Genomic DNA, 23,718 nt, shown 5'->3' with positions numbered 1-23,718 from the left:
AGCAGCACTTATTAAAACTACCCCCCTTTCGGCACCCAACTTGAGTTCGAAAAATCTTTTTTACGTCATAGCGCGATACGCTACAGATTCTATTTATCGCAAGCGTTACATCCTTTTAAAAATCTTTTAAATATACGATGTTTATTTGCAATCTTGCTCTAAGTCCCTCTATCTTTTATTTTAGATTAATTCATAATGTTTAATTTTTTTTGCCGATTTCTTCTTTTGTTAGACCCTTTATTTCTCGCGGGCGCTATACACCCCTAAATTTTTTTTTTTAAATATACAATGTTTATTTGTAATCTTGCTTTAACTCATATTTTTTTGCTTTAGAATTCATAATGTGTAATTTCTCTACCGATTTCTTCTTTTGTTTTATACTGGTAGCATTCTTTCTCGTTCTTTTTCCTCCCAAATTATATTGTACATGTAAAAGCATAATTAAAATCACTGAAAAAATTGTAGAACTCTTATGCCTATTAAAACTAAGAATGATACAAACCTAATCAAAGGGTGTAAAGAAAATTAAAAATCCCACCAATTGAATACAAAAAAATAAAATACATCCACCAACGAAGATACAAACCTAATCAAAGTGTGTCCCCGAGATGCTTTGGTGCATTCCTTATCCTATATTGTCGCTACAGTCCTTAGTGTCCTTGGTGAATTGACGGTCCCTCATCATCTTTTTTCTCGACAGCCCTCTTCCCCTTTATATCTTCCTTGAGCTAAAGATTAAAGCAGAAACTGAAACCCTGATCATTCCCAAACATGTAATTGGAAACTGAATACAAAGAAAACATGAAATTAGTGGACCATACAGAATTGGGTTGTGGATTGGACAACACTGACACCATAGCTAGGACTTATGGACCTTGTAATTATAATATAAGTATGTGCGTACCTTTCTGCATGGCAAGAAGATAGTGATGAAGCACTCTAATTCTGCTATTTAGCATCTTGATGACACTGTGAATTCCTGTAAGATGAGCAGCCACTGCACACAACCCAGGTTGTATTAGTTTGTATCACAAATATAAACCTTTCTTATAACTGGATGATCCGCTAAAATGATCGAAACTGTCCTTCCCATTGAAAGTATAGACGATCTGCTAGCAACCTAAAATCCCAAAAACACGTCAATAAAAAACTCAAACTTTGAAGCGATTTCATAAATGGACGTGGGAGTTTGAAAACTGATTGGAACTGCTATGCAGTTTGAACAAACGTGCTGGACGTGGTGATTCTTTCCCCCACGTAATTATTTTTTGTTCTTTTTATTTTTAATCCTGTTTTGTTTCTAATTTTTGTTATTGCATTATTTTCAGCTAGTTTTAGGGGATGTATTCAATTAAGATTTTGAGAGCGTTTTAGGGAATTAATAATTTCAAGAGTATTCAATTATGAATTTAAAAGATTTTATAAAAATCTTGGTGTATTCAATTGAGATTCTTAAAGACTACTTACAATTCTCTATAAATTTGGGTGTATTCAATCATAACTTTTTGAAAGCCTCTAAAAGCTTAGGTGTATTGAAAAAGGAACTGGATTTGAACAGATTTGTGATTTGGTGGATTTTGAAGGATTTCAAGGTGATATGTATAAATACCAAAGAGCTTGGCAAATCTCACCTTAACCCTAAAAACTTTGAGAGATTTTGAGCATGCTGCTCTCTCCTGTAGAGGGCGTCTTCCCCGGTCTCCGTCCAACACCCTCTCTCTCTGCAATTTGGGTTTCTTGTCGTTTCGAATTCTTTGCGAAGGTACAATCTTTCTTCCTCTACAACTTTTCCCATTGTTTTGAATATTGTAAGCCCATACGCAGCGGTAGTCCTGTTGTTCTTCGTCTACTTCGACTCTAGGGTCTCCTTGTTGTGTAATATTGCTTTCGTGCTCGTTTATGGTATAGGATTATGGGTTTTGTTTCTTTTTTTTGGGGGGTTTTTTTTCAGCAATTTGTTTATTTTTAGGGGTTTATTTGGTTAGCATTGTTTATGTTCTACGGGTTTTTTTTTCAGCGATTTGTTTATCTTTTAGTCTTTTTTTATAGTCATTTATGCTTTTTAATAATATGTCAATATGTTGCTTAAAAAGCTTTTATATAGTCATTTGTATATCTTCAAAAATTAACATTGTGAACTTCTTTGTGATAGGGTCCCAACCAAATCCAGAACTGTATCTAAAAAGCTGGCAAATTGATTGAAATCGACCCTTCAATGTTTTCATGCGTGTAATGACCCATCCCCAAATTTTAAGGTTTTAATAATTTTAATTTTTGAATTTATGAAAATGCCCTTCGAAACAAATACATTGACTTTTGTTGACTGCCTTGTTGTGTCATGTAAGATTTGTTTTCTTCGCGTATCCTCATAATACTTGTTGCTACGAGCGCATAAGTGTTGGAAATGTGCCCTAAAGCCAATCATGTGATGATACTTTACGGACATTTCACATGTTAAACTAATCTAGTTTTACATATAAAGGGCATACATTATTGTTTGAGCCGTCTCATATAAATGTTATATGCTTAAACGATAAAGTCCAAGGAATATGTGATTGGGAGAATGCAATCTAATGAAGTTAGATTAATGAGACCATTCTTTCGTAGACACATCCTAAATGTTCCTGATCATAGGATTACCAATTGGGCATTGACAGTCCGTTAAGATCAGTACGTACTGTGTCTTCTCTCAGGGAGAGTGACTAGTCTCGAGTCATTGGTGTGTGTGACATCAAGACAAGTACGTAGGTGCTCAATAAGAGAATGAGTTCACTGAACGTGATCAACGAAGAGTTCTTATATTCCATGTCACATGAGAACTCATGGTTGGGATAATGCAAAGTAGTCCTTTGACCTGAGGCATCACAGTTGTCTTGTGGTTAAGTCCTTAATCTTTGATTATGTCTAATTCACCCCCTAGGGGTGTCACGGCATCGTTGGGGTTAAGCCACTTAGCTATGGAGACAAGTAAATGCGCAACAAGGGATCTCTAACCTTCAAACAGTTGAGGGAGAATACTCTATGATATGATTTGGAATCTCTGGCCAGAGTATGAATGAGATTGGGGAATGCGTTCCAAATCACATTCAAGGAAATCATATAAGCAAACGATTCACATTGGATAGTAGACATGAGTAAATAAACTATCATACCAAACAATGTGGTCAAGAGTATTAGATTAGAGAAGGACCGTATTGCATTTGTAATCCCGAACTGAATAGGTTCTCTAACCTCTTCTGATTAGCTTGGATAACCATGACATGCTGCTAGGCGTCAACCATGGTTTGTGGAAGCCCTATACGTGTATAACCACTAAAGGGAGAATTGAAAATTGTTTCAATTCACAATCGATGTAAAATTGTTTTAATCGCCCACTGCCTCGCTAAAAGGAACCTAATGGATCGCACACCATAAAAGGTGGAGATTGAAGATTAAACGGAAATGAGTAAGAATGATTAAATGGTTTAATCATTTATTTATGGCAAGGATTAATTAATATGTTAATTAATCAAACGAATAAGTTCGTTAAAGACCTCGGGATAGTTTTGGACCTTAAGGCCCAATGGGCTTCGAACGTCAAGCCCATTAACTTAAGTTGTATGACAATTTAATGAATAAAGATTCATTAAAGCCCAAAAGCCCAAAATTCCTTAGGTGGCCGGCCATATGGTGATGAATTAGGGTTTTGGTTGTTTAGGTCACTTAAAGAAGTGACTATATAAAGGACTTTATAGCCAAATATTCATTAAGGTGATTAAGGGTTTATTTTGGGTGAAAATGGGTGAGAATTGTCTCTCCATTTTCTCTCTAAAGAAGCTAACACCTTGGAGGGTACATCTAGCAATCCTACTACTCCAAGGTCACTCATTTCTTCTACAATCAAACCTTGGTGAAGAGACTTAGAGGTTCTCACTTTTGGGAACTTAGAGAACCTATTCTTCCATCCAAATCCATGGATCTAAGAAGCAAGGAATGAAGGCCCTATCTCTTTGGGTGATTAGCCTTTGCTTATGCAAAGAGGAATCTACAAAGGTATTAATTTCAACTCACTTTGTTTTGAGTTGATTATTGGTTCACCAATCTACTAGGCTTTGAATTTCATGGTAATGTTTTGTTTTTGAGTGCATGCAAGCATGATTCCGCCTTTTAATTGTTAATTGCATGCTATATGATGTTGCTCAAATGAACATGTTTTTCAAAATAAATCCTTCAATAAGCGCAACGAAACGTAATTTGGAGTTATAACGAAGGAGTTATTAACAAATGAAGTCAGGGACAAAATAGTAAATTGATTAATTTCTAGAAGGCTCCAGATTTTTGGAGCAAAATCTGGAAAGCCACATGTGTGGCTCAGATTGAATAAATGAAGAAGCAGATGGTTGGGAGAAGAAATAAAGGAAAGAAAGGAGGGGTAAGACGCCCATTCAAAAGAGGAGAGAGAAGAGCGTGACCAATGGGAGAGGAGAGAGAGGAGAGAAAGGAGAGAAATGAGAAAAGAGGAGAAAGAGAGGAACCCGCCGAGTTCCCCTTGACTTGTACCCGACCCAGCGGCATCTATGCTTTCCGATGCCATTCAGGCGATTTTTCCGGTGAATCACGTCCTACCCCCACTACCAAACATCTACCTGACCTCCCCTCGTTCATTTCCACATAAAATCCACCTAGATTGACCACGTTTTGAGGAAGAACGAAACCTGTGGGTTCCAAAGGTGTCACGACATAGATCCGCCCATCGTGAAAGCATCATCGACCATTACCACCATCAAACCACTCACTTTGAACCCAGAAACAAAGCCCAAAAAATTTTGGGGGCGTCGGAGTTCGAATTAAAGCACACCCTTTATAGGGTTTCTGACATGTTTGGGTGAAATTAAGGCTTTTTCTGGCCAAAGTGGCCTTAGTCACAGGTATAAAAGTTATTCCTCTCATTGAGATCTTCATTTCTGTGAAGTTCGAGAATTTTTAGAAATAGTTAATTTTTCCAGCGAGTCGGGCGGCCGACCGTCGTGTACGGCGACGCGTGGTAATGGTGCGTGGATCGAGGCATCCTCTAACCTTTCTAGGCTAAATTTGATTCTCCAATTCCATACATGAAGTCCGATCGACGAATTTCCGTCGTTTGATCCTAGTTCCATTAAGGTCCACCACTTGGTTATTATACCAATCGACGATCCGACCGTTGGATCGTCACCAAATTTTGATACGTTATAGTATGTAATATTTGAGGATATTAGAAACTTTCAGATTAGGAATCCGATTTATGGATCTTCCCGAATAGGATATGTAAGTTATATGTTTTATTGATAAGAATTACAAGACGTGATTTGATAATTGTTTTAAGCACCAATGGTTCGTGATGCCTTGATATTCGTGCTAGGGAGTTGTAGCATGGATCTCAGGTGAATGGGTCTTTTTCCTTTTTATAGTATATATATATATATATACACACACCTTACGGTTTTCCAAAAATGTTTTAAACTGATTATGCATAGCATGCCATGATTTAAATGTGTTATGGTTAAATATTGTATTGTGATCAGATTTGTGGTTATGCCAAATGATCCTACGGAGGCGCATGTAAGTTCAGGTGAGTTATTATGTGATTGAAATGGTTGAATTATATGAGCATGCATATATTCATTTAGAGTTCATCATTGCTGCACCCCGGTGTTAGTGCCTTCGCCCCGAGCTAAGGCACAACCTTCACGTTATTGTTCACCTCCCACACTGCATGCTCGCCTTGGATCCAAGTTAGGTGCTAACCTGTTGTACATGTCACATTAGGTGACTCCGACTCGTAGGTGACCCGTGCATAGCGTTAGTTTCACGTGATCGTAGCACTTGAGCGTATATATTTACACCCAGCCTGTTATATAGGTCACACTAGGTGACTCTGACTCGTGTGCTAGCATAGATTGATGAGCAATAGGTCCAGTCATACAGGTCACATCAGGTGACTTCGACTGGCATATTAATTTAGACTGATCTCACACCTGGCTTACATTTATTATTACTGAGATATTATGGCATGGCATGCTTCTGTTTTTTACAACACCCGTGCATTCATTTTTCATACCTATGTAGTATTAGTTTTTGGAAACTATACGGGTTTTACGACGAGGGGTTATAACGCTTTCAAACGGTTTTTATTAAAACTTTATTTTCAGGCCCACTCACCCTTGTTTTTCACCCTCCAGGTTCTAGTAGCAGAGTTTTCATACCGACGAGGATTATTAGCAAATCTTGGGGTAGACGATTACCATCGATGGTATATTTCTCACCCTATTTTACTATACTGTACTTATGCTCTGTCATCATGTGTGAAATGGGTTCATACCTGCTCACCGCGCACTTTTATACTTAGGCACTTTTAGGTTTAAATTTATTCACATTTTCCACATCAATACACTTTATGGCTTCGTCACCTTCTAGGTGTTCGGCCAACACAGCTCGATTCGGAGTCTTATTGGACATTTCGGGTTGGGATATGTCAGTTTGGTATCAGAGCATAAGTTGGGCAGTATTGCGTTAATCACACGTGTGATGTAAGCATTCTTGGTTCTTGAGCCTAATATTCGAATCTTGCTACCTCGTCGAATATGAAAAATATGTTAGCTTTATTAAGGATGAAAGTGTAAATATCTCTTCAAGAGATAAAACTTAGAGACTAAGTAATTGTTACAGTTTGCTAGGACAGTGAGTAACTGTTAGTATTTGTTAGGACAATTTGTTAGGCTTGTCTTACATGTATATATACTCAAAATGTAATATTATTGAGGTCAAGTAAATGAAAATACATTTTCTAATATGGTATCACCGCCTTTTTTGGTTTAACGACCGCCTCTCTTTTTCGATCCCAACTGTTCTGCTTCCCGCTCTAATCTTCTTCCCTGATTTGTCTTCTTACTAATTACTAACCTTCAAGCCCTAGCCATGGCGACTGGTGCATCTCCGTCCTCTGATGCAGATTCTCATCACTCTTCTCCGGCGACTCTAAGCCCAAATTCCTCCGCCTCTTCTGTAATTACATCAATCACGATTCAGAATATTGGATCTCTAGTCCCGATTAAGCTCACTACTACGAATTATCTGACATGGAGTGCTCTTTTTGCTCCGATCTTCCGTCGGTATAATCTCACTGGTTTGATCGATGGATCCATGGCGACACCACCTAAATTTCTTCTTGATGTCTCTGGAAATCGTACTAAGACATTGAATCCGGACTTTGTGACTTGGTTCGAGAATGATCAGAACATTCTCATCTGGTTAAATTCAACACTCTCGGAGTCTCTCATTCCCTACACCGTTGCTCGTGAGCTTTGGGCTAAATTGGAATCACGTATTGCCACCGCCTCTCAGTCGTATATTCATGAGCTCCGATCTCGCCTTCGCAATCTTTCCAAAGGTGAATCCACGGCTGCTCAATAACTTCAGAAAATTGAAGAGATTGTTGATGCACTTGCCAGTGTCGGCGCACCGGTTGATGATTCTGATCTAATCTCTGTCACTCTGCATGGCATGCCTCCTGAATTTGATTCGTTTGTTGATGCGATACAATTCCACCTTGGATCTACAACGATTGATGAACTTCATGGCCTCTTGATCAGTAAAGAAATTCAACTCAATAGTCGCAAGAAATTGTCATCTGCGACACCTTTTCAGGCTTATTCATCATCTGCTGGTATTCTGCCTACACCACCTCAAGCATTCACTGCCTAGAATTTCTCCAATTCCACAATTAACAGCCGTGGTGTGGATCGAAATTCAAGGAATTACTCTTACAATCGAGGCAACTTTCGTTCAAGTAACAATAACAATCAGCGGCAGAATTCATATCGCACTAATCAGAGGCAAAACTATAATAATAATCGTGGAGGTCGACATAATTTTCAATTTTCTGGCAAGAAAGTTCCTTGTCAAATCTGTCGACAATTTGATCATGAAGCTTGGGATTGTCCTCATCGCATGAATGCAAATTATGGTGTGAAATCCTCTCCCTCTGCAATGGTGGCGAACACTTCTACTTCTGCTCCTACTTGGATTGTAGACTTAGGGGCTATATCTCACATGACCAACTCTTATGGCAATCTTCAGAATCCAGAAGCCTATACCGGACCTGAACAAGTTTATATTGGCGATGGAAAAGGTTTATCCATATCTCATTCTGGCTCTTCTATTTTGCCTACTGCACATTATAATTTTCAATTACAAAATGTGTTTCATGGTCCTGATCTTAAGCACAATCTACTTTCTGCAAACAAATTTTTGATTGACAATTGGTGCTCAATGCATCTTTATCCTTTTCACTTCAATGTGAAGGATCTTTCTTCGGGGAGGACGCTTTTTAAAGGTCCTGTCAGCGAAGGTTTCTATCCTTTTCATCCCTTTTCATCTCATGTTGTGCATCCCAAGGCTTTGACTGCAACTGTTAAAGCTTCCAATAACGTATGACATCAACGGTTGGGCCACCCCTCTGTGAAGATTTTGCATAAATTGGCTGCAAACTCACCCTTATTTTTCGCCCCTCCAGGTTCTAGTAGCAGAGTTTTCATACCGACGAGGATTATCGGTAAATCTTGGGGTAGACTAGAGGTGGGCAAACGGGTACAGGAATCGCGGGTTGGGGCGGGTAATGGCGGTTCGGGGCGGGTACAGGCCGGTTCCTACTTTTACAAATGAGAAACGGGGCGGGCCGGGGCGGGCCTTTGTGATTTTCGGTTCGAGCCGGTTCTTGGAGTATAGGAACCGCGGGTACCTGGACCGGCCCGTTTGTAATTAAAATTGACGGACCAGATTGATGAATAAGCTACCATATCTAATATGAACCGTTAGTTTTAGTTTTACCCTAAGTTCTCTATGTCTCTCATCTCGACTCTTGCTCTCTCACTTTCAGACTCTCAGTCCCTCGATATTTCCCTCGAATCTGATCGTCCTCCCCCTCACCAACTGTCGATTCTCCTCGGTGAAGACAACGGCACCACCACCCATCATCCTCCTCGACAACATCCCAGAGAACCCAGGGGCCAAGCCATCACCCATGCCGTCGATTCTCTCCTCTTCGTCAGCGACCCCCGCCGTCGTGACCGCCATCACCCCATCACCGTCGTCGAGGACACTGGTACCAGTCATCATCCCTCTAAAATTTAGGTAAATTTGAATTAGGGTTTTGTTATTAATTTGAAATTTTGAATTTTGGGTGTAGGGATTTTAGGGTTTTTAAATTGGAATTTGGGATTTTAGGGTTTTCGAACTAGGTTACTAGAGTTAATTTTGCAGTAGATTGATGATTGAATTGATAATTTTGCAGTAATTTGGCAAGCTTCTCGCTCTGAAGTCTGAACTTCTCAAGACTCAGGGAATCTCTCGTGTCCTAAATGTAAGATTTTGTACTTTTGATTTGTATGCTTTGGTTATAGAAATGTGAATACAATACTGCGTTTCTGGTTTGGTTTTGCTATTTGGAATGGATCAGTTTGGTTTATAGGTTCGATTTTTGCAGCCGAATTTGTTTTCGTATGTTGATTTGTGCAAATTAGTTGTGCTTTTGGAGAATTGTATTTATGATGGATAAGAGATGCCAAAGCTGAAATTTTATCTGTGGTATAAGGATTGGCTTTTGTTGCATTGTTTATGTAAATAATAGGGAAGTCAATGAGATAGCTGCATGAGCATCCATTGTTAAACGAAATGGTTGAGATCAAAAGTTAGCTTGTCTCTTAGATTGAAGTAGTTGGTTGTTGTGATAGATAGCAGAACATGAAGAAGTGAATAGTAGCCAAGATGACTTGAAGAAGCGAATAATTTTATCTTCTTGCAGGTCCGAGAGTGCTTTGAAGTATGGATGGTTGGTTTTTCTTGTTTTATCTGGTAAGCTAAAAAACCAGATGAAGTAACGCCAAGATGACTAAATATTTGTTCATGCGAAATGTGGAATTCTTATTACAAGTTTTAATAAGGCATGAATCTTGGCAAAGTATGCCAATGTATGACAGTCCTTAATAATACTTGGGTTTTGCAGCTTGCTTCCTTGTTGGATGATGTAATTTTGTTATTTTGGATGTATTGTTAATTTATGAACTTGGATGTTGGATTTTGTATTTAGATTGGATGTGAATAATGGTGAATTTGTGGAAAATTTGCATAAATGCAGTCTGTGATCTGTGATTCTCTGCAGTTGCAATTTGTGCAAATCTGTGCAGTTTGCATTCTGTGCAGTTTGCAAATCTGTGCTGTTTGCAATCTGTGCAGTTTGCAAATCTGTGTTGTGCAGTTTGCAATCTGTGCAGTGCAGTTTGCAATTTGTATTATGTACAAATTTGATTATTATTTTTTTTTCAAAAAAAAAAGGGGGACCCGTGGACCTGGCCCGAACTGGCCCGTTTTAAACGGGCCGAGTAATGTCCGGTTCCTATATTAGAAACTCCAATACCCACCCCGGCCCGACCTGTTTCGTTTAAGCTCCGGTTCCTTCAAACTTAGGTTCGGCCCGGCTCGGCCCAGCCCGTGCCCAGGCCTAGGGTAGACGATTACCATCGATGGTATAATTCTTACCCTATTTTATTGTACTGTACTTATGCTTTATCATCATGTGTGCAATGGGTTCATACCCACTCACCGCACACTCTTGTACTTAGGCATTTTTAGGTTTAAATTTATTCACATTTTCCACATCAATATACTTTATGGCTTCGTCACCTTTCTGGTGTCGGCCAACACAGCTCGATTCGGAGTCCTAATGGACATCCCCGATCAGGGTGTGTCAATTCGGTTCTTAACATGACCTTCAGTTTTTTTACACCCAAGTTTTTCATTGAGCACGGGAACAATTTTGGCTTCTATGGTCTGCTTACTTATTATGTCATTAGCATCACGCCATCCATTGTTTACGGCATCAACAAGTAGTTGTAACAACATGTTGTTCTCTTGCACAGACCATTGATTATAGTTTTCTTTTGTCTTTTCTTGTTGTGAATCTCCCATTTATAATCTTACTAGATGATGCATTATAATAAAACAATGAGACATGACAATAAAAGCATAATATGATAATAGGAATTACAAGTATAAATGACTATAAAAAGGATTGGGACAACAGATTGACATACTATTAATAGGGATTACAAGTGTAAATGACGCAACAAGTATAATTAGGCATAACATGATAATAACAGATTGATTAATAGGGATTACAAGCATAAATCCTATACCACCCACAAACAAGCACGAAAGACATAGTATAAACAACAGATTGACATATTATTAAAAAGCATAAATGACTATAAAAAAAGACTGAAAGATAACCAAATCGCTGAAGAAAAAAAACCCGCACATAACATAAACAATGCCAACCAAATAAACCCCTAAAAATAAACAAATCGCTGGAAAAAAAAACCCAAAAAAATAGAAACAAAACCCATAATCCTATACCACAAACGAGCACGAAAGCAATATTACACAACAAGGAGACCCTAGAGTCAAAGTAGACGAAGAACAAGATTGCCGCTGCGTACGGGCTTAGAATATTTGAAACAATGGGAAGAAGTTGCAAAGGAAGAAATGATGTACCTTCGCAAACAATTCGAAACGACGAGAAACCCAAATCGCAGGAAGAGAGGGCATCGGAAGGAGACCAGAGAAGACACTCTCTGAAGGAGAGAGCAACACGCTCAAAATCTCTCACAGTTTCTAAGGTTGAGGTGAGATTTGCCAAACACTTTGGTATTTATACATATCACCTTGAAATCCTCCAAAATCCACCAAATCACAAATCCGTTCAAATCCAATTCCAAATACACCTAAACTTTTAGAGACTTTCAAAAATTTATAATTGAATACACCTAAATTTATAGGGAATTGTAAGAAGTCTTTAAGAATCTCAAATGAATATACCAAGATTTTTATAAAATCTTTTAAATTCCTAATTTAATACCCCTAGAATTATTAATTTCCTGAAACTCTTTCAAAATTCTAATTGAATACACCCCCTTAAACTTTCTATAATTGAAAAAATTTGTTATGCAAAATGAAATTTTGAGACTATTAATATCAGTTTTTTTTTTTTTTTTTTTAAATTTATTTATTCAATGTTTTTGCGTGGAACCCTTTAAAGACCTAAACCCTACACAAAAACGAAAGAGTTAAGGGGTTTAGCTGCTTACGATTCTTTCTCTGCGCGTGCGTTGCCGTTACTTTCCAGTTTTGTGATGGCGAAGCGTCTGGTTCCACTCTTGGATCGCGTTCTCGTTGAGAGAATCGTCCCTCCGTCGAAAACCGCCACCGGAATCTTACTTCCGGAGAAGTCCGCCAAGGTATATACTTTTATCATTTTACCCATACTCTCTCCCCACTTTCTCATTTTGTGTATTTGTTTCCTGAGAAACTCGAGATAATGCAATATAGTTTAAATGTAAGCAGGATTTGGTTTCTGGGTTTTGGTGTTCTTTGATTTTTAGTAGTGGAAATTGTGGAATGTTTGATAATTCGGGTTTTCGATTTTTCGCTCTCTTTACGAATTATGAGTGTTTTCTGTATCTGGGTACTTTTTGCAATCAGAAATTGGACAGGTATTATCATTTTTGGACCACTAAATCAAAGCAATGATGAATATATGTAGGGCTTACTTGGAGCTGCTTCTTTGAAGAGCACCTATGCTCATAACTCACAAGCACTTCCAGTAAAACGGCTTCTATTAGAGGCACATTGAATGAAAATGAAAGTGCTTCTTCCAAACATGATTAGTAGAGCTTTGGTAATTTGAAGCGCTTTTAGTTAATTTAGAAGCATGTGCAAACAGGTTTCCGTTTTACTATTATGCTTGCAAACAAGGGTCTTCTTTTAAATCTAATTCGCCTCATTATTCGTTCAAATGGGGCTTTGCTTAATTAAAATTTTCCCTTTTACAGAAACTTTTTGTGGTAAAGAATATATGCAATATAATATGAAAGTCAGGCTTTGCTGTCTGGATAAAAATTAATTTCTAAATTGAAATCTTGGTGCATTACGCTTTTAGCTGAACTCTGGAAAAGTTGTTGCTGTGGGTCCTGGCACTCGCAATAAGGAGGGGCAGTTTATCCCCGCCACTGTGAAGGAAGGAGACACTGTTCTGCTGCCAGAGTATGGAGGAACTGAAGTGAAGCTCGGTGACAAAGAGTACGTATCTCACAAGGCCTTATTGCTAGTATTCTTAGATGTGCGATACTTTAAGCTTCTTTTAATTATGTATAAACTTCTGAAAGATTTCTGTCATGATTCTAATAGTTTTTGGGGCATATTTACTAAACCATTGCTGACCTTAATTCAATCGAGCGATACAATGGAAGCTGAAACTTGATTTGGAAACACTTACTTAAGCACAGGGACTTTTGTTTTATAAATTGCCTTCACATCACGTAGATAAAATATTCTTATGGAAGAACTGTGAAGAAAACTAGATCTTAGATTTTGTGCGGATGATTTCCCTTCCATACGTGATTCAGTGACTTGAAGTATTCTGAATAATAAGGCTGGCATGGTTTCCATTTCATGATTTTGCGCATGTATGTTTTATGAATTTTTCCGTGATATATGGATACAATACATGGTAAAATGTTACTTGTTTCTCATACACGAATGACTGTCTATGTGGTATGTATGAATGTGTCTTATTTGTATCGCTCTCTGTAAACAGGTGTGCTTTTATCCATTGTAAGTATCTTATTACTAAGATTACAATTTGGCGAATTGACTCAAGTAGGCATCTTTGCTGTAAGGCAGAGGTGTGCTTTAGTTAGCATGTGTTTTTGCTTTATAATTCTCATCTCATATTCATTCTAGTCCAGAGAAGGATTTAAGTTTTTTAACTGAGAAATTTTAGGTAACTTGAGCCGAGATTGTTGTATGGCATGCCAGCTTGTTTAGTACTTTTCAGGCAAGTTAGAGCCAATCTTGGCTTAGTTTGATTAGTGCAGACGAATTAGTGATAATGATATCTCTAATGTTATAATCACCTTGTAGTCTTATAATTTTTCTAATTTTTTCTTAATAATTAGCTAATCACCTTGATTAGTGCATGCCATGTTACGTATGTTACAAGAACTTGCGAAACTAGTCAGGATTGAGAAATAGATGCAGTTTTGAGAACATTTACTTCTGTATTATTTCTTTCGACATTCACTTCCTTTGTCCGATCAGATGCTCATTAAATTATTTTTTTTGCTGTTTTAGGTACCATCTATATCGAGATGAGGATATACTGGGAACACTGCACAACTGATGTATTGTTTGACCTATGATCGTGTTAATTTTGTTCATGATTTATCCAAGTGGGTTTAAGTTCTGTAGCATGGAGTCGATCTTCGTCGATGCCCTACTGTTTAACTTTGTTATGTGCTTATAAATTAGATGAAGGAAAACGTGTAAAACTGTTCCGTTTTTGGGCAAATAATTTGAATGCAACTAAGACGTTTTTAATATGCACCAAGTTTATCCGAATCCCTATAGCCGAATGTCTGCTCCAGTTATTCAATGTTAATTCATCGCTTATTTATGAATTCGCTCAGTCAGCGAGGACCAGAGATGCTTGCAGACCAGAGGTCGCGGCTGCTTGCTTTCTGAGGTTTGGGTGTGTGAATTTGCTCAGTCACCGAGTGCTTCTGCCAATTCGCTCACCAGTGTTCTTGTTCCAAGTTCGCCGGATAACAGAATCTCTACTTTTGCCTAGTGTTGGGCGTGCATGCGGGCAAAATATGACCGTTGATACATTGTGAGCTCTCAATAGCAAGAATTGAGCTTTGCCTATATCAGCATTCAAGAATGGGCCTTACGCGCATCAATTGTCAAAAGGGGTGTGATATCCACACATCCCATTTTACTTCTCACACACCCTTTTAATTTTCGGCCGTCGGATCGGATGAATTGAAGAAGATCAACAGATAGAAATTAATAAGGGTATGTGAGAAGTAATTTGGGGTGTGTGGATAACACACCATTTGTCAAAATTTTCAATGCGCACGTGAGCAACTAAACCATAGCATATATTCTTCCAAATTTAATTCAATCAAGTCAGAAGGCAAACAATTGTCACAGCTGATATGACTTGAGCAAATCCAAAGGAAGTAGAAACATTTAAAAGGTCGGACAAATAAATTTCACCTGCATAATAGTTTACATAAATAGTGCAGTATACATAACAATTTACAAATAGTAGTGCAACTATACATAATAACTTCCTACTAGATTTTGGTTAATCTCCTACCAAATTGTAAGATCTAGTACCATGCCAACTAAATTACACCTCACATCACTTTTTCGAGTTTAGCGGTAAAGAGTAAGAGAAGTTCCTTAATCAGTTTGTCGGTCCTAAGATCTGCATCCGCACTTCCGAGGAGCATTGGTTTGTGGATGATCGCATTAATGCTAGGCTAGGTTATGTACTAACTACTTAGCTATGAAACCTCTATATGCAATGCATTCTTTCATTTACCTAGATAGAATTTACTGAGTCGCCACCTTCACTGCTTTCATTATCACTGCTGCTACTCTCACTCTCGCTTTCACTTTCGCTTCCGCTTCCACTTCCGCTTCCACTGCTACTCTCACTCTCACTAGTATCATTTGAGCTTGACGTCTCTTTCTCTCCCACCTCGGCATTCACCTGAGCTCTGAGGGCTTCAGCAGCATTTGGGCCATTATCCATCACATCATCACTTACATCCACAATCTCATCATCCAGATAAGTCTGCTTCTCTCCCACCTCGGCATTCACCTGAGCCTTGAGGGCTTCTGCAGCATTTGGGCCGTTATCCATCATATCATCACTTACATCCACAACCTCATCATCCATATCAGTGTGCTTCTCTCCCACCTCAGCATTAACCTGACCTCTGAGCGCTTTGGCAGCATTTGGGCCATTATACATCACATCATCACTTACATCCGCATCAGCAATCTCATCATCCATAACTCCTGGATGAGGTAAGTTAATGTCAATGCCGGTGTGAAATTCCTTTCCAGGAGATCTTCCCTTCTCAGATATATCATCATCATTATCACCGTCATCTTCATTGTCATCATCATCAATGACAACATCCACTTCTTCCTCCATTTCATCGCTTCTTTGTGCATCAGGAGATGCAGTTGGTGGATTTGGTAAGGAAGGCGGACAGTCAAAATTCTCGCCGGTTTCAGGTTTTGGCCCTGGGTCTGGAAAGAAGATTGTAAAATGTATCAATACCATGATAAAAAACCAAAAGCTAGGTGGTAATATAGCTGCAATTACTAAGGAACATAATGTAATTACAATTGTTTAGCCATCAAAATGAAATTCAGAAAAAATGTTTGAACATCAAAATACCAACGAAAAATGCATGGTTTTTTTGCACAACAAAGGTTTAAGCATATAAGAACAAATTCATCGTTATAAAAGAGTTGATAATCATCATACACCTGTTACTTAATTTATCATCTTATTTTGTGAAAAACTAGTATCACTAAGACATTATGATCAATTGGAACATGAAGAAATGTAGTCCTGAAGCTCAAACATTACACAATTGTATCTATAATGGGAGAGAACGAAATTTCCATCAAACAACTCAACATCGTAACAGTAGGGTTTAAGATCATATACCTAAGCACGCTGAGCTGTTGTTATCAATTTCTTTCATCTCCACCTGTACAATTAAATTTTAAGCAATTAGTTTCAACCATCACATAATTACTGGAATTCCTGAAAGAAATGTGTACTAAAAAAAGATGCTCATGCTATTCAACAAATCCAGTTTTCACAAATTCAATTTAACAAAAGGGAAAAGATTGCAGCATTAAATAGTATTGGTTATAAGTTAAGTAGTTCGAAAAGATATATCTTCTCTAGATACCATAATAGCAATTAGCACATCAAGAAGATGATTTCAACCCCGTACGAAATCAAATAAAATACAAAAATATTTATTTAATAAAGAAGCAAGATTGCATTTGACGCCATGATTTTTGCACAATGATAGAAGTGAGGGTATGATTGTTCAGTGTTGCCACTACCGTTCACCAGAAGGTGATTGCAACTAGTCAGTACAAGCAACAAAGAACTAGCTCACAAGCCACATGTTCCAGCATAGAAAGATTTCTCATATTCTGAATTCCAGTCGTGGTGTTCAAATTTATATATTAAATGAAGCAAGTTCCACAAAATTCGTTTAAATCCCAGATATTGCTGACTCCTCGACTTTAATTGTACTCAATCTGTGAAATCTAACTCTAATGTGGGAGAATTCAGATTACATAGCTTGAGTCACAAGATGCAATACTCTGCAAAGTCCCCCTATATATGCAATGCGTATGCAAGTGCATATACAATTACCCCCTTTTGAGATGGATCACACCTCACCCTTCTTATCATTCAACAGATATGACAACCATAAAATCAAAGAAGCTTACCGGCGGCATATTAGGAAGAATGTCCTTGTACAAAGACTGAAGCTTTGGTCCTTTGCCACCGGTTGGTGGAGAATAAGATTCCACCGCTGAAACTGATGTACTCGTGACTGCGGCCACTGGAGCTGTAGATTCACCAGGCAGCCTGACATGCCTCAACCGCTTCACTGCTCGGTGCAACCTCTCCAACCGAAAACCCTCACCGTCAAAGAACAAAACGGCCTCGTCTTTCTTGTGATCCTCACTCACACCTTCAAAAGTCACTTTGGGTTTTCCGTGTTGGTTGTTGTGAAATTCTAATGCAACTCTATTGTCCTTGCTCTTGTGTAACAACCCTGGTTGGTTCTTGTCAATTGAAGCCGGTTTAAATTCATCTGAAAAATAAAAATATATCACCAAACTTCGAACAAATTTTGACAATATGGATCCAATTGGTAGCAAAAACACTCAAATTTACGAACAACAAACTGATAACAGAAGTTTCTAACTTCACAAGTTTTGAATGGTGCAAAAGTGTAACAAAACAAACTAGTTTCTCAGGTGGTAGATTGCCCTGGTGGTTACCGTCTTTTGAATTCAGCTTAGAATAGTAATATCGCTTTATATAAAATTAAAAAAATAAAAAATAAAAAAGTAGTTTCACACAAGACTAGTACACTCCCAAAGCTTTAATTTTACTCAATTTTCTCGGGAAACAAACAGAAAGTATAGTAAGCTACTGAGCTACTAAAACTTACAGCGTAAGGTGCAGAACTTGGGGGAGGGACGGTGGTCCACCAAGGAAGAACCTAGGGTTAGGCTGTACCACCGGTCGGTCTCCGGAGCACCGTTTGGCTCGTCGTCTTCGTTGCTCTTCCGATTCGTCGCCATTCTGCAAAGCTCAATTTCTACGCAATTTTAGTATTCAAATCAAAACTGAATTTTGGTACCAAATCGAAAGTTGAAATTGGGAACCCTAGAACCCTAGGGATTGCAAACGACAAGTACCTGCAGAAGAAAAGAGGGCAGTTCAGTCTTTTCCCTGCAGTTCTTGATTAGATCCTTGTATTTTCAGGTCGAACTCGGACCGTTTCAGTGTGTGGCGAATTGTGACGTTAACAAACCGAAACCGGTTGAAATGAATAACAGTAATACTACGTAAATCAAATTTATGAATCAAGTAATGTATTATTAATAAAAAATAAATACGTTAATTAATATTTAATATTTTAATAATCAACAACCATCTTATATGATTTACAAAATTTAGTTCAAATTATTGATCTCCTAACATTGCTCACTGAATAAACCGCAGTTAATTATTTGATTTAAACAATAGTTAAATAGTCGGAAACTAAATCGGATCGTAATTGTTCGGTTTGTGGTTTTGAATTCTTGTGAATGTTGATGTAAAGAGACCGAACCAAAATTGATTCGGATGTCACATGCGATTACTAATAAGAGTGGACATCAATTCGGCTGACTATAATGGTCGATTTGATTTTTTTTTTTTTTGTCAAAGATTTTTTTTTATTTAAACAAAGAAAATAGATGAATAATGTAAAACTAAATAGGGTACCTAAGCTCGCTTAATCATGTAGATGGAATATTTTTATCGTCTTGTAAAAAAAAATAAAAATAACACAGGTGAACCTAACCATGTTATATCTAATAATTTTAGGACAATCTCACAAAACGTGTTGATTTATGAACTATCCAGCTACGAAAATTTCCACTTTCTTAACTCTTTCCACAAATTTCCAAAAATCTTATTCCCCAGCCAGTTTCTAATTCTATCCAACAGATTTGAGTAATGCAAAATATCGTCTTAAAAAAGCGAGCCAAATAGGAATGGTAGCGGTTTGGTTTGGGGACATAAATGTTATATTTATCCCGGTAACTATGAAAATTAATTATATCTATAACTACAAATTAACCATCAAGAATTATCTATAACCATACCCACCAGATAATGGATTTCCCATCGGTTAACGATTATATCAATCTTCGTCTAAACAAAAAATATATTCGTTCAGTTGGTGAATTATAATTTAGTAGATATTAATTTCATTATTAAAAATTTGATGTATAAAATGATTCAATGAATGAATCTTGTCACGTTTTAAAATTAAGGGTTAAGCTATGAAGATCAAAATTTTAAACCAAATTTGCAAACTAGAGAATGTGTCACAAATAAGAAACGAGCACATTAATTAACGCTCAAATAATAATTCAATTATCAACAACCACATTATTTGAGTTTCAAATTTAGTTTAAAAAATTTGATCTCTTTAGATTATCCAAAAATTAAAGCGTTAAATATAAAACATTGAGGACTTTGACTACCACTTGATATCTGTCATAAACACCATTGAATTATTATTGATTTTGATTCTAAACTTTTGAACTTTTTCACAAAATATAGCTCAAGCAATGCAACTTTTGTATTCTCAAAATAATGATTCGATGAATAATTAATGTACATATATATATATATATATTTAAACTATTATACTCTATATAATTATATTATATATTATTTTATCGAATTCAGCTACGAATATAGATCAGGAACCTTATAACTATATCTAAAATCATAAATGAATAATCTTCATGATTTTTTCCTATATACAAAATATACCCGAGAGTTCGTACTCAAATTCATTCCATTCAGACGATTATTCATGGTTATTCATTCACACGGATGAAATGCCCGGTTCTACCCCCCGACCGTTTTTTAACGATTCTTAAAGTGGAGACACCAGCTAGTTTTGTTTTGCGGGTTGTGAGCTTTGTGATGGCTCTGCTGGGTTTGGGTTATGGTTTTCCTCAGTCACCGGGTCCTCTGCTTCCTCTTCATCGGAAGCCGAAACCCACATTGAAATTCGCCGCCTTTCGATGCTCTGCGGCAGAACCCAGCAACCAAATAACCTTCAGGACCTGCAAGAATTGCAAAACCCAGTTCGACCCCTCCCTCAATAACCCCCGGGCTTGCCGCTTTCACACCGCTCATTTCGGAGGTACCTGCTTATTTCTTCCATTATCTTCTTTCCTATATAATTTTACATGGATTTGATCACAATTTACGAGGGATATTACTAATCTAAGCTAGACTAAGGGAGCGGGAGGGTTTGAACCCGGGACGTAGTGGGATGAAAAGGAAAGCTTGAGTTTAGCTTTTATACTTGCCATCAATTTTTGCATCTTCTTGTTGAATTAAATTTATTTACACACAGATTGTAGTTGTATTTTGAAACCATACCGGCTTTCGAATCGAATTTGTTGTGAATTCCTTGTTGAATTTGTGATTATGCATTAGCAGTTGGGCAGTTTTGTGAGGTATGAAACTGTTGATGAATGCATTACTGGTTTTGCAGTCATAAGTAATTTATAATGGATCTTCCTCAATAGGTTAACCTGCCCGGCTATTGGGCTCAATAAGCAGAGAACTTTTTTCGTTCGTTTTGCCATAAGATGGATAGGAAATGGCATCTATTCATAAATGTTTCGAGCCATTGGAAATTCTTAAGCATGATCTATTTGCAAGAAGGCGTCGCGTCTTTGTGTGGGTGGAAATGGATAGTTGGAAGAGAATACAAGACTCTGAAACATTTACGAATAGGTTCTGCTGAACCCGCAAGTATGAGATAATGGTTGAGCTAAAGTTGGTTAGCAAAGGGCGGTTGAATGCAGGAAGAAAGAATCTCAACGTCTTGTCTTTACTTAAGATGTTTCTCAATGTGACTGACTGAAGAGTTTAGCAAATTAAAGTGCTTTAGGCTCTGTTGATGTATTTTTTTTATCTTTTCCATGAATCGGTAGTTCTTCCACCTCTAAAAGATTGTTCATGAGAGTAGAAAATGAGTTCATATCAAAAGCAATTCAAATTAGGTTTTGGTTGTTGGCTTGAACTTCAGATTCCGACAGAACTGAAGAGGTTTCAGTACTGTCCGCATATTGCTCAAAGAGAAATGCTTACAGCACTTGCTCAAAAGAGAGTCCCTAGGTGGACTTCCTGTAAAGTGGGGGTCAAGCTTAATTCTTGATCCAAAACCCTGAGGAGGCAGCAAGTCCGTTAGCATTCCTCTTGTTCAGAATTTACTCTCTGCGATCGTTTATCAGTTGCAACTAAAGAACCGTAATTTAAGCAGGATAGACAACTTAATTTATACTGCGTTGATGCCAAAAGAAGTAATTACTAGTCCATTGTGAAAGGCTAAGTTTGTAGTCTTTTTTTGCTTCCTAGTTGTTAGTTTGCTTTAGTACATAAGTTATTACAATTTTTCAGAGAAAGAGCTATGGGATCAAACCCATGTACATTATAAGACATCCTAGGTTTTCCAAGAGTACTTAATGAAATTGCATAGGGTTGTTCATGTTCAAGTTAATACAAAGAGTGCCAGGTCAAATTTGAACAAATCGCGATGGTGTTCAACTTGTTCGCTAAATAAATACCTTGACAGTAATAATGTCCTGTTTTGGGTGAGAATGATTGGTAAAGTTTGTATATTTAGTTTCATTTTATCATCATCACTTCTTCGATTTTGTGTAATATACTTTGGTTTTAACGCAACTTCAATTCTGGTCATGCTTGTAACATCTGCAATCAAACAGGCGAAACAAAGAGAAAGTTTGAGAGTGTACACACTGGGGGGACCATGAATACTCCTGACTCTGGCAAAGTTGTTCAATACTGGCATTGCTGTGGGTCTGAAGATCCCTTTGACCCTGGATGCACTGCTGCTCCTCACTCATCCTACGATGACTGATGTTTTTTCTGTCCTCTGCAACAACACACGATCAACGTCACCTGGATACTCGATTGTTTGCTAGCATGAATTCTCTCCATCATTTTTCTACCGAAAAAATGGTGTAGTTCTTGGTCTTTTTCCTTTTGTGTTCAACCTATCGGATTGAAGCTTCGAATTGTTTCTAGGCCAAAACACTAATCGTTCTTCAATATTCTGATCATTGTGTACAAAGTAATGACATGTTGAAATTGTTAATATTTGGCAATGAAGTGATAGTATACACTGATATTATATACTAAAGGGCGACCTTAAGCTAACAAGACTTCCCGCTTTGGTTCGGGAGATGAACGTTTACTGTATAAAGGGACTGTTTCCACGACTCGAACCCGTGACCTTTTGGTCACAAGGGAGCAACCTTTTGTTGCCCCAAGGCTGCTTAAATTATATACAATACAAATTGAATACAAATTTCTCATTACCCTTCTTGGTAAATGATTTTTGCACACCTTGCTTCTCTTTCTGCACGCATATATTCCTCTGCACAAGAACTGAGATTCGCCTGCAGTCAATTCTCAACACCTTGCTCACACATGTAAGCAACTTGTCTATATTCCTCCGCACTTCCTCCTTTTTCCATTTTTGCCTGCAGGCGAATCTCAGTGCACAAGAACTGGATTACCGCACAGGAGAACAATGCCAAAGAGATCATCAAGTGCTAGTACCGGCACTATTGTTGTAGTAGCTGCGAGGGACTACCGCGATCCGTGGTCAATGAGAACTTGACCGTTCCGAGAAAACGCATTCACGAGATGAAAATGGTGGAGAGCACCCCCCCAGGGCAACTACTTATTGAATCCCCTATAGTGAACAGTAATTGTCTTTAATGAATAATAATTGTTTTTTGCATCTCCACACTAAACTGAATAGCCATGACAATATGCAATAAAACATTAGTATTTTTTATTTTATAAAATAATAAAAAATATTTTTATTTCAAATTTCGGATATGATTTTTTATCGATCTCGTTGTACCACTGTTTGGACCCAAAATGTTATTTTGGGCCGAGCTTAGAAATATTCTCGGCCCAATGGTGTATTTAGAATCTTGTCATGGGCTGGCCCTGTCGAGATTGGGCGAATCCTGCTATGAAGAAGATTATTTCGGATAAAGGTGAAGTAGTCGAATCTTGGTTTGTTTGAAGGTTTGGTTCAAAGTCCTATGGAGATTAAGATTGGTCGAAGTTTAATCAGATTGGGTTGAAGAGTTCTAATCCTAATATATCTCTAGTTCAGCCATAGCAGTTTTTGCTGCTATAAATAGAGGAGGGAGAGCATCATTCAAGTCTCTCCAATTCAACACACAAACTACCCTGCGCAAACTCTCACTCTACGTGAAACCTCTTAACAACCTTGAGATTTTTATTTTCTTTTTCTTTCCGACACATCTTCAGTTTGGATAAACATCATTGTGAAGTCAATCAGTGGCATCTTCAGTTTGGATAAACAACACTGTTGCCGTAGAATCAACCTACCGTGGAGCACATTTAGTTTGGATAAACAACACTGCATCAAGGCCGAC

The 23,718-nt window shown here is 37.8% G+C and overlaps 3 protein-coding genes across 3 annotated transcripts; 2 read left to right on the top strand and 1 right to left on the bottom strand.

Moving 5' to 3' along the window:
- The first annotated feature begins 12,116 nt into the window (after positions 1–12,116).
- LOC126633738 (10 kDa chaperonin, mitochondrial-like) lies at positions 12,117–14,469 on the top strand. The gene is made up of 3 exons (XM_050304310.1): positions 12,117–12,308; positions 13,010–13,149; positions 14,203–14,469. Exons 1-3 carry the CDS (start codon positions 12,204–12,206, stop codon positions 14,249–14,251), a joined length of 294 nt encoding a protein of 97 aa, XP_050160267.1. The 5' UTR covers positions 12,117–12,203; the 3' UTR covers positions 14,252–14,469.
- Positions 14,470–15,101: 632 nt separating this feature from the next.
- LOC126583925 (uncharacterized) lies at positions 15,102–18,502 on the bottom strand. Its single transcript, XM_050248471.1, has 5 exons — positions 18,397–18,502; positions 18,147–18,280; positions 17,413–17,783; positions 16,607–16,649; positions 15,102–16,179 (listed from the first exon to the last, which is right to left on the bottom strand). The coding sequence occupies exons 2-5, from the start codon at positions 18,277–18,279 to the stop codon at positions 15,461–15,463; spliced, it is 1,266 nt and encodes a 421-aa protein (XP_050104428.1). The 5' UTR covers position 18,280; positions 18,397–18,502; the 3' UTR covers positions 15,102–15,460.
- A 1,535-nt stretch (positions 18,503–20,037) lies between these two features.
- On the top strand, positions 20,038–22,425 carry LOC126633712 (uncharacterized). Its single transcript, XM_050304286.1, has 2 exons — positions 20,038–20,408; positions 22,003–22,425. Exons 1-2 carry the CDS (start codon positions 20,093–20,095, stop codon positions 22,155–22,157), a joined length of 471 nt encoding a protein of 156 aa, XP_050160243.1. The 5' UTR covers positions 20,038–20,092; the 3' UTR covers positions 22,158–22,425.
- The last annotated feature ends 1,293 nt before the right edge of the window (positions 22,426–23,718 follow it).

The sequence above is a fragment of the Malus sylvestris genome, chromosome 9 (assembly GCF_916048215.2).
Source record: "Malus sylvestris chromosome 9, drMalSylv7.2, whole genome shotgun sequence".
Lineage (NCBI taxonomy): Eukaryota > Viridiplantae > Streptophyta > Magnoliopsida > Rosales > Rosaceae > Malus > Malus sylvestris.
This window is presented reverse-complemented; position numbering and strand designations above follow the sequence as displayed.